The 13,945-nt window shown below is 36.8% G+C and overlaps 1 protein-coding gene across 1 annotated transcript in view; it reads right to left on the bottom strand.

The window, feature by feature from the left end:
• The window catches only part of PKD2L2 (polycystin 2 like 2, transient receptor potential cation channel), a 36,560-nt gene extending 22,960 nt beyond the window's left edge, over positions 1-13,600 (bottom strand). The window contains exons 1-5 of the mRNA XM_067033303.1: positions 13,437-13,600; positions 12,902-13,029; positions 11,128-11,261; positions 9,399-9,655; positions 6,622-6,846 (exon numbers count right to left, since the gene is read on the bottom strand). Of these exons, the coding sequence (XP_066889404.1) occupies positions 6,622-6,846; positions 9,399-9,655; positions 11,128-11,261; positions 12,902-13,029; positions 13,437-13,600 (908 nt within the window). The remainder of the gene's footprint in view (positions 1-6,621; positions 6,847-9,398; positions 9,656-11,127; positions 11,262-12,901; positions 13,030-13,436) is intronic.
• Positions 13,601-13,945: the final 345 nt, after the last annotated feature.

The following is a 13,945-nucleotide window of genomic DNA, read 5'->3' as shown; positions in this document are numbered from 1 at the left end:
CTACTTTCTGGATGGTTTTTATCATAAATGGTGTTGATTTTGTTGAAAGCTTTTTCTGCATCTATTGAGATGATCATATGGTTTTTCTCCTTCAATTTGTTAATATGGTTTATCACATTGATTGATTTGCATATATTGAAGAATCCTTGCATTCCTGGGATAAACCCCACTTGATCATGGTGTATGATCCTTTAATGTGCTGTTGGATTCTGTTTGCTATTATTTTGTTGAGGAAATTTTTGCATCTATATTCATCAGTGATATTGGCCTGTAGTTTTCTTTCTTTGTGACATCTTTGTCTGGTTTTGGTATTAGGGTGATGGTGGCCTTGTAGAATGAGTTTGGGAGTGTTCCTCTCTCTGCTATATTTTTGGAAGAGTGTGAGAAAGTTAGGTGTTAGCTCTTCTCTATGTGTTTGATAGAATTCGCTTGTGAATCAATCTGGCCCTGGGCTTTTGGTTGTTGGAAGATTTTTAATCACAGTCTCAATTTCAGTGCTTGTGATTGGTCTGTTTATATTTCCTATTTCTTCCTGGTTCAGTCTCGGAGGTTGTGCTTTTCTAAGAATTTGTCCATTTCTTCCAGGTTGTCCATTTTATTGGCATATAGTTGCTTGTAGTAATCTCTCATGATCCTTTGTATTTCTGCAGTGTCAGTTGTTATTTCTTTTTCATTTCTAATTCTATCGATTTGAGTCTTCTACCTTTTGTTCTTGATGAGTCTGGCTAATGGTTTGTCAATTTTGTTTATCTTCTCAAAGAACCAGCTTTTAGTTTTGTTGATCTTTGCTATTGTTCCCTTCGTTTCTTTTTCATTTATTTCTGATCTGATCTTTATGATTTATTTCCTCTGCTAACTTTGGGTTGGTTTTTTTTGTTGTTGTTCTTCTTTCTCTAATTGCTTTAGGTGTAAGGTTAGGTTGTTTGAGATGTTTCTTGTGTCTTGAGGTCAGATTGTATTGCTATAAACTTCCCTCTTAGAACTGCTTTTGCTGCATCCCATAGGTTTTAGGTCGTCACGTTTTCACTGTCATTTATTTCTAGGTATTTTTTATTTCCTGTTTAATTTCTTCAGTGATCTCTTGGTTATTAAGTAGTGTATTGTTTATCCTCTATGTGTTTGTATTTCTTACAGATTTTTTTCTTTAATTGACATCTACTCTCATAGCGTTGTGGTCAGAAAAGATACTTGGTATGATTTCAGTTTTCTTAAATTTACCAAGGCTTGATTTGTGCCCCATGATATGATCTATCCTGGAGAATGTTCCATGAGCCCTTGAGAAGAAAGTGTATCCTGTTGTTTTTGGATGGAATGTCCTATAAATATCAATTAGGTCCATCTTGTTTAATGTATCATTCAAAGCTTGTGTTTCCTTATTTATTTTCATATTGGATGATCTGTCCATTGGTGAAAGTGGGGTGTTAAAGTCCCCTACTATGATTGTGTTACCGTCAGTTTCCCCTTTTATGGCTGTTAGCATTTGCGTTATGTATTGACATGCTCCTACGTTGGGTGCATAAAGATTTACAATTGTTATATCTTCTTCTTGGATTGATCCCTTGCTCATTATGTAGTGTCCTTCTTTGTCTCTTGTAATAGTCTTTATTTTAAAGTCGATTTTGTCTGATATGAGAATTGCTACTTCAGCTTTCTTTTGATTTCCATTTGCATGGAATATTTTTTTCCATCCCCTTACTTTCAGTCTGTATGTGTCTCTAGGTCTGATGTGGGTCTCTTGTAGACAGCATATATATGGGTCTTGTTTTTGTATCCATTCAGTCAGTCTGCATCTTTTGGTTTGAGCATTTAATCCATTTACATTTAAGGTAGTTATCAATATGTATGTTCCTATTACCATTTTCTTAATTGTTTTGCTTTGTTATTGTATTTTCCTTCTCTTGTGTTTCCTGCCTAGAGAAGTTCCTTTAGCATTTGTTGTAAAGCTGGTTTGGTGGTGCTGAATTCTTTTAGTTTTTGCTTGTCTGTAAAGGTTTTAATTTCTCTGTTGAATCTGAATGAGATCCTTGCTGGGTAGAGTAATCTTGGTTGTAAGTTTTTCCCTTTCATCACTTTAAATATGTCCTGCCACTCCCTTCTGGCTTGCAGAGTTTCTGCTGAAAGATCAGCTGTGAACCTTATGGGGATTCCCTTGTATGTTATTTTTCCCTTGCTGCTTTTAATATTTTTTCTTTGTATTTAATTTTTGATAGTTTGATTAATATGTGTGTTGGCGTGTTTCTCCTTGGAATTATCCTGTATGGGACTCTCTTCGCTTCCTGGACCTGATTGACTATTTCCTTTCCCATATTAGGGAAGTTTTCAACTATAATCTCTTCAAATATTTTCTCAGTTCCTTCTTTTTCTCTTCTTCTTCTGGGACCCCTATAATTTGAATGTTGGTGCATTTAATGTTGTCCCAGAGGACTTTGAGACTGTCCTCGATTCTTTTCATTCTTTTTTCTTTATTCTGCTCTGCGGTAGTTATTTCTACTATTTTATCTTCCAGGTCACTTATCCATTCTGCCTTATTCTGCTATTCATTCCTTCTGGAGAATTTTTAATTTCAGTTAATGTGTTGTTCATCATTGTTTGTTTGCTCTTTAGTTCTTCTAGGTCCTTGTTAAACGTTTCTTGTATGTTCTCCATTCTATTTCCAAGATTTTGGATCATCTTTTGTGTTATAACTCTGAATTCTTTTTCAGGTAGGCTGCCTATTTCCTCTTCCTTTGTTTGGTCTGGTGGGATTTTGCCTTGCTCCTTCATATGCTGTGTATTTCTCTGTCTTCTCATTTTGCTTAACTTAACTGTTTGGAGTCTCCTTTTCACAGGCTGCAAGTTCGTAGTTCTTGTTGTTTTTGGTGTCTGCTCCTAGTGGCTAAGGTTATTTCAGTGGGTTGTGTAGGCTTCCTGATGGAGGAGACTGGTGTCTGTGTTCTGATGGATGAGGCTAGATCTTGTCTTTCTGGTGGGCAGGACTGTGTCTGGTGGTGTGTTTTGGGGTGTCTGTGACCTTATTATGATTTTAGGCAGCCTCTCTGCTAATGGGTGGGGTTGTGTTCCTGTCTTGCTAGTTGTTTGGCACAGGGTGTCCAGCACTATAGCTCGCTGGTCGTTGAGTGGAGCTGAGTCTTAGCATTGAGATGGAGATCTCTGGGAGGGCTCTCGCCGTTTGATATTACGTGGAGCCAGGAGGTCTCTGGTGGACCAATGTCCTGAACTTGGCTCTTCCACCTCAGAGGCACAGGCCTGACAGCTGGCCGGAGCACCATGACCCTGTCAGCCACACACATGTTCTTTTAAGAGCACTCTTAAGTAACATCATGATTGTGTGCGGTACAACTTTACCTTCAAACTGAGAGATGAGGTGGATGGGATTTTTGCCTTCCCCACATGGTTGAAGGTTACGATTTTTGTTTTTGGAAACCCCACCACCTCCTTATTTCTATTATTATTTTTGCAAGAAAAGTATAAAGGGAGTTGGAGTGGAGGTGAGATTTGTGATCGGGAAAGCGTTGGACGCCCTCCTCTCCGTCTTCTGCCTCTCTCTCTCTCTGATTAGTTCCCATCCAGCAGCAGATTGAAGCAGGAGACGATTCTTCTCAAGGTTTGTTCAGCAGCTTCACTTCTAGGTGAAGGCTTCATGAACCAAGTGACGTCAACAAACGAGGCTTCTCTCTCTCTCCTCTCTCTAACAATGAAAGTTGCTCTAATGGAATTCTGTTCTGCCAAAGGAAAATATTGTAAATCTACTTCTAGTCTTCACCCTTTGAAATCCATCTACCATGGTCTTCGGAAGTGCAAACTAGTCCATGTGATATTTTCACATAGAATAAACCCACATATTTTCACATGCTGAGTTCCTCAGCATCCATTAGCATCAACCACTCAACTTGTGAGTGGATGAGCCTTCAGATGATCACAGACCCAGTCTTCAAGTCTCCCAGCTGAGACCTCAGACATGCAAAACTAGTTTCAACCTAGGTGCCAAAGAGCTCTAGCCCCCCAACTCCTGCCTGTGCCTCTGGGAGCCAGTGCCCTTGGCATGACGTCACTTCCTCCATTACTTCTTTTTTAATGCTCCACTTTTTTTTTGGTACTTTGAAAATTCCCAGTGGTCAAAGACCAATGTAAATGAGAAAGAAAGATGTGATTTTTAGCTAGACATTAATTTTACTCTGTGGTTTGATTGCTCATTCATAACTGGGATATTAATTTATCCCTACAGGAGAACAAGATGATGTTCAAGAACATGCTATACTGTTAGTTACTGTTATTAGTCAGGACTCCTCCCCAAAATACATAATTTTTTAATATTTCAGAGGAAGGAAATACACTCTCCCCCTTTAGCTTATCAGAGATACTTATTGCTTCTAAATGTCAAGATAACATATTTTACTAAAGCAAATATTTTCTGTTTAACTTTAGGCACTGGATGTTGGATACAAAGATCTATATGCAAATAGAAATATAAAAATTAATTCCAATACTAAATATAAAAAGATTTTGTGGCAGTTCACTGTATTTCTAGTGTTCTCCACAACTTCAGATAATTAAGAATTGACAGTAGTTTAAGGAACCAGCATCTCTATCACAATGCCATGATGTAATTATTCCTACCTAAAGATATTAGCAAATCTTATTGGTACTGGAATAAGGTACAGCCCCAAAAGCAAAAAACCACTAAAACCAAGAACAAAACAACCAGTTAACAAATAGAAAACAGTTATTTGTTTTTTCACCTTGCGTATAGTATGTGCACAACGTTGGGTAAGTGAGTGAAGTGAAAGAAACTCAGTATTTTGATCTAAAGTGTAGACTAGTAAACAAAAAGCAAAAAGCAAAAAATGATGAGTATTCAGTTTAGTTTGCCAGATATGTGTACAAAGGGAAAATAAGTGGATAAGGTCTTAGTGTAAGCAATATGCTCCCATACAACTACTGATTAGATATACTACCAGTTAAAAGTTTCAAAATGTGCTAACGTTTCTAAGAAATAACATTTTAAAAGGTAACATAGATGGCACTTCCCTGGTGGTCCAGTGGGTAAGACTCAGTGCTCCCAATGCAGGGGGCCTGGGTTCGATCCCTGGTGGGGGAACTAGATCCCACATGCATGCTGCAACTAAGAAGTCTGCATGCCACAACTAAGACCCAGCAGAGACAAATAAATAAATAAATATGAAAAAAAATTAAAGGTAACATAGAATAAGCACAAAACTTAGAAAATATGGACTTAATCTAGTATTAGATTCTTTATATGACTTTAAGCCAATTACCCCACTGTTTCTACTCTTATTTAGGACATAGAAGTGATTTGTATTCTTCACTTTATCCCCACCAGGACTATCGGGAAGGGTGAATAATGTTGGTAAGAAGCTGATTCCCTGAAAGAAAATACTATAACATAAAAGGTAAAATGTCCATTGGCTGCTGATGGTAATTCATTTGTTTTCATTTTTACAAATTTTAAAGGCCATGATTATGTTTCACCATCACTGTTGCACAGGGGATAAATTCCCGTATCAGAGTAAATGCCAATTCCATATTCCACAGTAAAAATGTAAGACTCATGAGAAAAAAGTGGCTCACTGAGACTTAGTGGACACTATTGTTTGCCTGTCTAGCGTTCATTATCCCATTCCTCCTTTCTAACAGAACCCTAATTGTATCAGGCATTCACCCATTCTCAGATCCCTTAGAAGAAGCCAATTCAATCCCCAGGCAGATTCAATCATGGTAATCCTATTTGCTTTGACAGTGTTTGATTCTAGAACCCAGGCCTAAGCCAAATAGCATGGTCCAGGTTAGGCAGATTACCTAAGGTAATCATACCTACAGAAATAATTTTTTCTCTTTGGTTGGTTCTCTGTCCTCCTCCTTGTGAGAGGGGATGTCTGTCATCTTTTTCTTGGGTCCAACAGGTTAGCCCAGGCATGTCCTTCTCATGCAATAGCAGAAGTGCAAGAGAGTAAGTTTTAATTTACAAACCCTTTTCAAGCTTCTGCTTATATCATATCTGCTGATATTCCATTGACCAAAGAAAGTCACCTGGTTGAACCCAGTATCAAGTTCTGGGGCAGTGCACCCTGCCCTGGGTGACAGGGCACTGCAAATTTACATGGCAAAGATGTGAAGAATTGGGGCCATTTCTGCAAATCACCATCGGCTGTAATCATTTCTAGGATGCTGGCTACTGTTACATATTGTTTGAATTTTAAATTGTTCGTTCTTGAGACAAAAATGAGTAACTTAATAAAGAAGCTCATTCTGAAAGGAAATCAACAGATTTGAATGATCTGATTTAAAGGAAGAAATCATTAGGACTAAATGTTAGATATGTCCAACTGCAGAATGACAATAAATAAGACTACATATTCTTAAGCAATATAAAACTAACCTATTGTATGTAATTCTCCATGTTCTGGAATATATCCTGAAACAGTGAAACAATGAGTATGATGTTGCTCTTTCTTCTTTATCGTTATTGGAAGAATTACATTATATTTATTTTGGAGCTTATGATTTTAATCTCAGTACAAATATGCACAAACTGGAACCCTAATGAGGGCTCTGGGTGCCTTTTAAATTCAGTATACTAATAAGAGGTTTTGAGTAACTCACCTGATGATGCAAAACAGATTTACATTAGCATTGTATAATGAAAAATCAATAAAAATAACTCTAGTGCCTCTTGTGATCCAGCTGTTCATTCGAAGATTAATGAACTTGTTTCGGGTTTCAGATTTTGATTTTGATAAAGTGAAACTATATCCCCCATTTCGGTAAACACCAGTAAATCCCCAATGCCAAGGGGAGTAGATACTAGGAGCAGAGGAGTACTTCCATCTGTTAGATATAAAAAGAATAATGGAGAGATGAGAAAGCCTGACTGAGAAGTATCTAAGAATTTAAGTTAACCTTTGGTTCAAAGTAGTAGTTGAAAAAAAAAGTAGTACTAAGTTCATAAGTATTATAGTAATTTTGAAGCAAGATGGTGAGTTAAGGATTAAGCTAAAAGGATTAAGATTGAATATGTTTTCATTTTTTAGTGCTTATTGTGGGCAACACACTGGACTACATACTATGAGAAAAAAATTTTTTAAAAATCCATCTGGGGCTTCCCTGGTGGCGCAGTGGTTGAGAATCCGCCTGCCGATGCAGGGGACACGGGTTCGTGCCCTGGTCCGGGAAGATCCCACATGCCGCGGAGCGACTGGGCCCGTGAGCCATGGCCGCTAGGCCTGCGCGTCCAGAGCCTGTGCTCCGCAACGGGAGAGGCCACAGCAGTGAGAGGCCCGCATACCAAAAAAAAAAAAAAAAAAAAAAAAAAAAAAAAAAAAAAAAATCCATCTGTTGCCTCAGGGAACTTGAAATCTAGAAAATAATGACGGATTTTTTCTTTAACATGTTGTCTCTGTTATCTTATGAGATCTTTAGTCTTTGAGTAGGACAAAAATATCCAGGGTTTTGATTCAGAAATATCTCAGTATGGGGAAAAAGATGCTTCACAGTCTGTGTTTTAACGATCATATACCATTTATAAATGCCCAATAAACAAAAACTTTGTTACAATGTCTATATTATATAGGTATCTTATTTTAATGAAAGTACACAAAGTAAAATCTGTATAACTAAATTTTGTTTCCATTCTTTCTACTTTTAACTTGGTTATGCAGTATCAAAAAGTAAAGCTTTGATTCTTCATTTCAGTCCCTATTCAGTCTCCTAAAACAGATCTGAACAATTATCCAAAGATGCTCTGCTTAAACTTGTTTTTCTGTTAGTAACACCATGTTCGTTTTCAGCAGAGAAGAAAAAAGTGACAACACTAAGATAAAATACTCATTTTTAATGAAAATTCCATAGTTGTATGTTTGAGCATTTTCCATATGATTGTTAAACTGAAACAAGAACAATTATTACACCAACCCTCTCCTACTTCCAATTTTTTATACTGGTTTTAATTAATGAACATTACATTTTAGAAAGAAAAACAAACAAATTGATTCTTATTTTGGTTGTCAGGAAATGACACGAATTAAAATTCTAAATCCATAATGTTAATTTTGGTATTTAAATTATTTGTAGTTGTTATGAAAATTTGGAATATTAGAATACCTAACAGATTAGTCTTGAGATCAAATTTGAATGTGTAATTAATAGTTGACTTACCTTGTAATTTTTTATTGAAAGGGAAATAGTGTGTAGTACTGTTATAATAGTATAATATTTAAGAGAATATATCACCACACTTATGAATTTATTAGATTTATAAGAATTATACAAGCACTTTGTTGCCCTCAAGAACACCCAAAACTCATAGAAAGAAAAAATAAGTCAACAAAACCCACAAAGCAATGATCAATCCTAGGGGTAGAGAGGTAGTTGTTCAAGAAAGGAAATGTAATCACTGTTCATATTTATAAAATAAACATCGACTAATGGTTAACAAAAATTACGGTATAACTACAGGCTAAGAGGAACAGGAAATGTGTATGTGGAGGGAGTGGCATAAGAGGGATATATGACAGACACTTTCCATGATAGAGACAATAGATATATAAAACTATAAAATCAAGTAATAGTATAAGCATATTATTCAGAAATAGGAAGTATATATATACAAGAAGAAACAAAAGTGGCTGCTTCTGGAGTGGGAATTTTGAGTAGGAAAGGGTGGACTCTGTAAATACTTCATCACTTTGATAAATATCAAATTTTTAAAAAGATATATTTTTTTCCTCTATGATTTTCATATGACCTTAAAAGCAATGGTACCAGCAGCTTCTGTGTTAAGGGGAGGTAGTGTCAGTGGCTTTGGGCTTTTACATTTTCAATATAAAGTATAGACGTGAGTCTATACTAGCATTAGCCTCAGCCACTTTGGAGAACAATGGCCATAAGATCTTTGGCAGGTATCATCAGATGCAGTGTCTGTAAAACATAACTGCCCCTTTTCAACATTGGCAACAATAGAAGGTATCACTGAAGTAAGCCAGAGTGAGAAAGCAACAGAGTACACCAAAGACACTCCCTAGGGATCCCAAGAAGCATTTGGAATGTGTTTGAGGGCACCTTGCCAGAGCCAGAAAAGCTGATTGAGTTTTGTAAAAGCAAAAATGGGTGCTTTTCCCTGTGTCCAATATGACTTAGCACTTCATTTACCACAGTTGGAAAAAAAACACCTTACATCTGCTGTAAACAAAAAAATAACAGGTTTACTCTTCCATTTCTAAACACTGCATCTCGGAGTCTTCCTTTGATACTATTACTGAAACAGTCTCCTTACCTGCCAGGCCCCTATTGGTATTATTTGGAAAATAAATATGTTTTCACAATTGTTTGAAGATACAATGGTAACTGCTAAAAAAAGTTACGTACAATTTTATACTACTTACTCAGTATCATATTTAAGGCCAAAATCAGACAGATCTTCATTTTCAAAAGTGTATTTGTCATAACATTCATTCATCAAGGACTGAAAGGATGGATGGACCTTGCATGTGTTGTTGCGGACTTTTAGTTGACGGACTCTGGGGACTCCTAAAAGTATGTTCTCATAGTAGATGCGACTGCTGTTCTTTAAGTCATACAAATTCTTGTTATTGTACCATGAGTCCCAGTACAGGCCTTCCAAAAGGGGTCCTTCCATAAACTTCATATAGAAAAATAAATGTTATGGGAAAAATATTTCATGTCAAGTATATAACAGAATCTACATTCATAATGTTATCCATAAGAATATAAAAATCAGTGATTTTAGCCAAGCCACCATTAATAATGGTAATGGTAAATGATGATGTTGATGATAACGAAAATGGTTAACATTTCCTGAGTACTTACTATGTACTGCTCTAAGCACTTTACAGGTATTGACTCATTTAGTTCCATAACCCTTCTTCTCCGAGGGGTATACTGAAAACTCTCCCCCAATACATGAATATCAGGACTGGTCATAGCCATAATTCATGACTTCACCTCGAAGTTATCTGTGTCCCCCCTTTCCTCTCCAACTCTGGTGGTGGTGACTGCTTCTGTCTCTGTCACTATGTGCTCCTTCTAAGAGATCCTAAGCCTAGGGTTCATTTTTTCTTTCCTGCCTTTGTCTTATTTGCCATTGGCCACGTATGTATCTCAAGACAGCACAGTAAAAAAGAAGCAGTTGGGCTCCACTTCTTGTCTTAGGGAAAATTTCCTATCATTCTTTCATATTTCACTTGGCCTAAACCAATGACTTCTACTCATTTGCCTTATCTCACACTTCTCTCACTCTCAGGAAATGACATTGTCTCCTTGATAAGTTTCAAATTCCTAGCATGGCATTCATGATTAGACCTCTGTTCAATTCATAGTTTGGTCTTTTCCACCTCATCTCCTATATGCCTATAATGCCAAACATAGTTCCATGTGATGAATTACTTATAGTACATATTGTTTTTTCTTCCTAGGATGGTCTTCTGTTATTCATCCTTTAAAACTCAACTGAATTGTGATCACCTCTGGAAAGCCTTCCCTACCTCTTCCTTGTTATGTCCCAATGTTTGTGACATGGGATACCTGAAACTGCTGTTCCCTTAATTGTTCTTTCCTCATAATGTGAACATCTTGCTAAGTTAAGTGTAACAGAAAAAACAAGTCTGTTCTAATGCTAAAGGAATGATACTCTTATGCAATTAAAAACACTATAAAATTATATTTTGTAAATGTACTCTTTATTATATACTGTACATTACTGTAACACACACATGAGTATAGGCCTGTATACCAAAATCACATATATTTTAGTTTATGGGCAATTTAAGGAATTTTTAATGGTAATTTTCACTGTGTACAATTTTAGACTGACTTTGGATCCTAACTCCCACATAAGAAATCTCCTATTTCCCAAATGCAACGATAATGTTAAAAAAATAAATATCACTTTTTTAAAGTTATAAGAACTCTATCACACTGAGAACACAGGTTCTCAATAAACACTTAGTGGTTGATTGATTCTAATAGTTTAAAGAAATGACATTTATTTTTATTCATTCCTTCAGTAAATATGTATCAAGTGCCTACTATGTGTGCCAAGAGCTTGTTTATACAATGCCTAAAGCTACTTCATCCAGTCACATGACATCTTACCTTCCAAAAGTCAGTTATGTTGCGAATAGACTTAAAGTTGGTTCTTTCTTCACCATGCACAGACGTGTCCAAAAATAGAGATGACATAACTTTGTTTAAGTAATACATATGTGGGTTTACCATCCCAAAAGTCACTAAGGAGAAGAATTTTTTGTTTAAAAATTTACATTTAAAAACTCAATTTTTATCAGGATTAAAAATGTACTTGTAATTTGTTCTCAATTTTGTTTTGAAAATTCAATTTTATTCTTCTAATTATACGAGCAATAATAAAAAAACTAAAATAGAAAATATACAAAACAGGAAGAAGTTTCCTGTAATCCCACTGCTAGAATTAGGTTTGGCATATACTCTTCAGATTTTTCTAAATGCATACACACTTAAAGAGAAAATAACTTTATTTTTATAAAACTGAGATCACATTATACATACTATTCTGCAAGATGTTTTTTTTTTCTAATATTGAGAGTAGGCAACATAATACAGTGAGTAGTTTAGGCTATGAACTTTAAAATCAAACAGATAATGGTTTGAGTCCCACCATAGGGATAATATCTCCTACCTCATAGTCTTGTTATGAGAAGTGAGATAATTCATGTGGAACATTTAAAACTATGTTTGGCACATGATAAGACTGAAAAGAACATTGACTAGTATTCTTTCTCACTCTTCCTAGGGGTGAGTGGGTGGGTTTTAGAGCAGGGTATAGACTAAATATGTCTTTTTTTTTTTTTGCTAGAAGGCCTTTATTTTAAGAAATAATATATCTGCAACATCATTCCATGGCAACACATGAGCCTATGCCATTCTTTAACATTGCATAGTAATTCAGTGTATATACCAAAAATTAAACAAATCCTGTTGGAGATTTGTTTCCAATTTTTCCTAATTATGAAAAGGTGTTTTTTTAAAAAAACCCTGAATAATGGGATTATGAGTGATCTTTAAATATTTTTCCACTCCCCAAATGTGTTCTGTAATTAGCAGTTAAAAACCAATCTAAAATATCTTAATTTATAAGATTGGCTAAAGCTGTCTTTTTAATCCAGATCTGACTCAAGCTCACCCCTAGAATACCAATTAATTAGTTAACCGATATATAATTGCCACTATGTATGCTGTACCAACATAAGTCCAGTCAGTGAGCTTGCATCTACTATATGTTGGGTGCTGTAAAGACAAAATGCTCTTTAATACTGATTAAGTCAATGATATTGACCCACAGATAAGAGGAATGTAGGTTGAGATGTTTTCTTGGTCCTCCCTAAAGATCTGCATTGATTCATATCTTCTGTGACTCAGAACTAGCATATTTTACTATTAACTCTGCAACAGCCCAGGGCAAAGAACAAAGCAGACATCAAGACTAACTTCTTAGGCCTCATTTGTAGTTTGACCTATGAAACTAGAGCAAAGCTAATGTATCTGTATCCCTCTAAAATAAATCAAGAATTGGCAACTCAAGGGAATAATTATATTCAAGACAGAACTGCCAACAGAAAGGAATAATTAATTCAATCAGTGTTGACTACGAAAGCTTTTTTATTACTTCTGTGACCTAAAGTTGTGCCCCTTAAGAATTGGAAATAATGTCAACCTAAATGAATTTAAGATGTTTAAAATATGTCACTTTTTTTTGTGTGTGTGTGTGTGTCACTATTTTTTGAGAGGTTTCAGTAGTCTGAAAGCCTATGGTTTTATAAAATCCATGTTTTGTTTTTCATCTGCACATAACTTCTTAGTTCAGTGTCTTCATCTACATTTGTGTACTTACATATACATACGTTTATTAAAAAAATAAGGTAGAGTAAGAACTCCTGAAGTGTGGTTCTCATTTCTACTTCCTTTCTGTAATGCAGCTTATATTTTCGAGTTCCTGTGAGATATAAAACAAAAGTTTTCCTTAATTTATAATATATATAAATAATAGGGATGGAAAAACACAGGCGCTTTTAGCTGTTAACACTGTGTGAAGTAAAGCTCCAATGGCGTCTGGTTATGTTTTTACTCTCACTTTTATGAAGAAGGACTAGTTACTAACATTTTCCCATGGTGATAGTAGGCAATCATTTTATGACCGTATATAATGAATTTTATAACCCGGATGTTTCCTCACCAGTCTTGTTTTAAAGTGAAAAAGCAAAATACAAAGCAAACAAAACCCCCTCCTCTGTCCCTAATCGTTTTCTCCTCCTGTCAACCCTGCTTCTTGGGATGGCTGGCTCCTGCTGGAGGGGGGAAAAGGACTCAGCCTGGGGTTCTGCCAAGGCCACTACTCCCTAGATCAACAAAGGCCTTCTAAGACTGGCCTAGAGAAGGCCACTATACAGCATGTGGCAGCGCCCAGCTCCAGCTTCCGGCAAGGGGCGAGATGTTCCCTCAGGGCTTCACTTTTCCTGTCTGTGAAATGGGTCCACAGTCCCTTTCCGCTTCTCAAGGAGAGGCTGCGACGGCTAACCGTTCTGGAGGTCATCTCTCACGTGAATACATGTGGGTCTACAGACTTCCTTGCAGGATATTTGCAATAGCCCGTTCCGCCCTGCCCCACCCACTCCCTAGGGGCACCCCTCACCGCCTAAGTGCCACCGGGACGCCTCAGCCATGGCAAACTTGGACGGCAACGCCCGTTCCGCCTCTCCAGGCTGGCGGCGCCTGCGCGGTACTCACACGGTGCGCGCCTAGCTCATGCGCCTGCGCGAGCCCTCAAGCTCCACGACGGGAGCAAGCGGCGCTAGAAGATGCCAGCGCGCGTGCGCACCGATGCCTTTACCGAAAGGCTTTGCGTGAGGCGGGCTTGAGCACGGTGATGTTTGTGTCC

This window comes from Kogia breviceps, chromosome 4, assembly GCF_026419965.1.
Source record: "Kogia breviceps isolate mKogBre1 chromosome 4, mKogBre1 haplotype 1, whole genome shotgun sequence".
NCBI classification, from domain to species: Eukaryota; Metazoa; Chordata; class Mammalia; order Artiodactyla; family Physeteridae; genus Kogia; species Kogia breviceps.
This window is presented reverse-complemented; position numbering and strand designations above follow the sequence as displayed.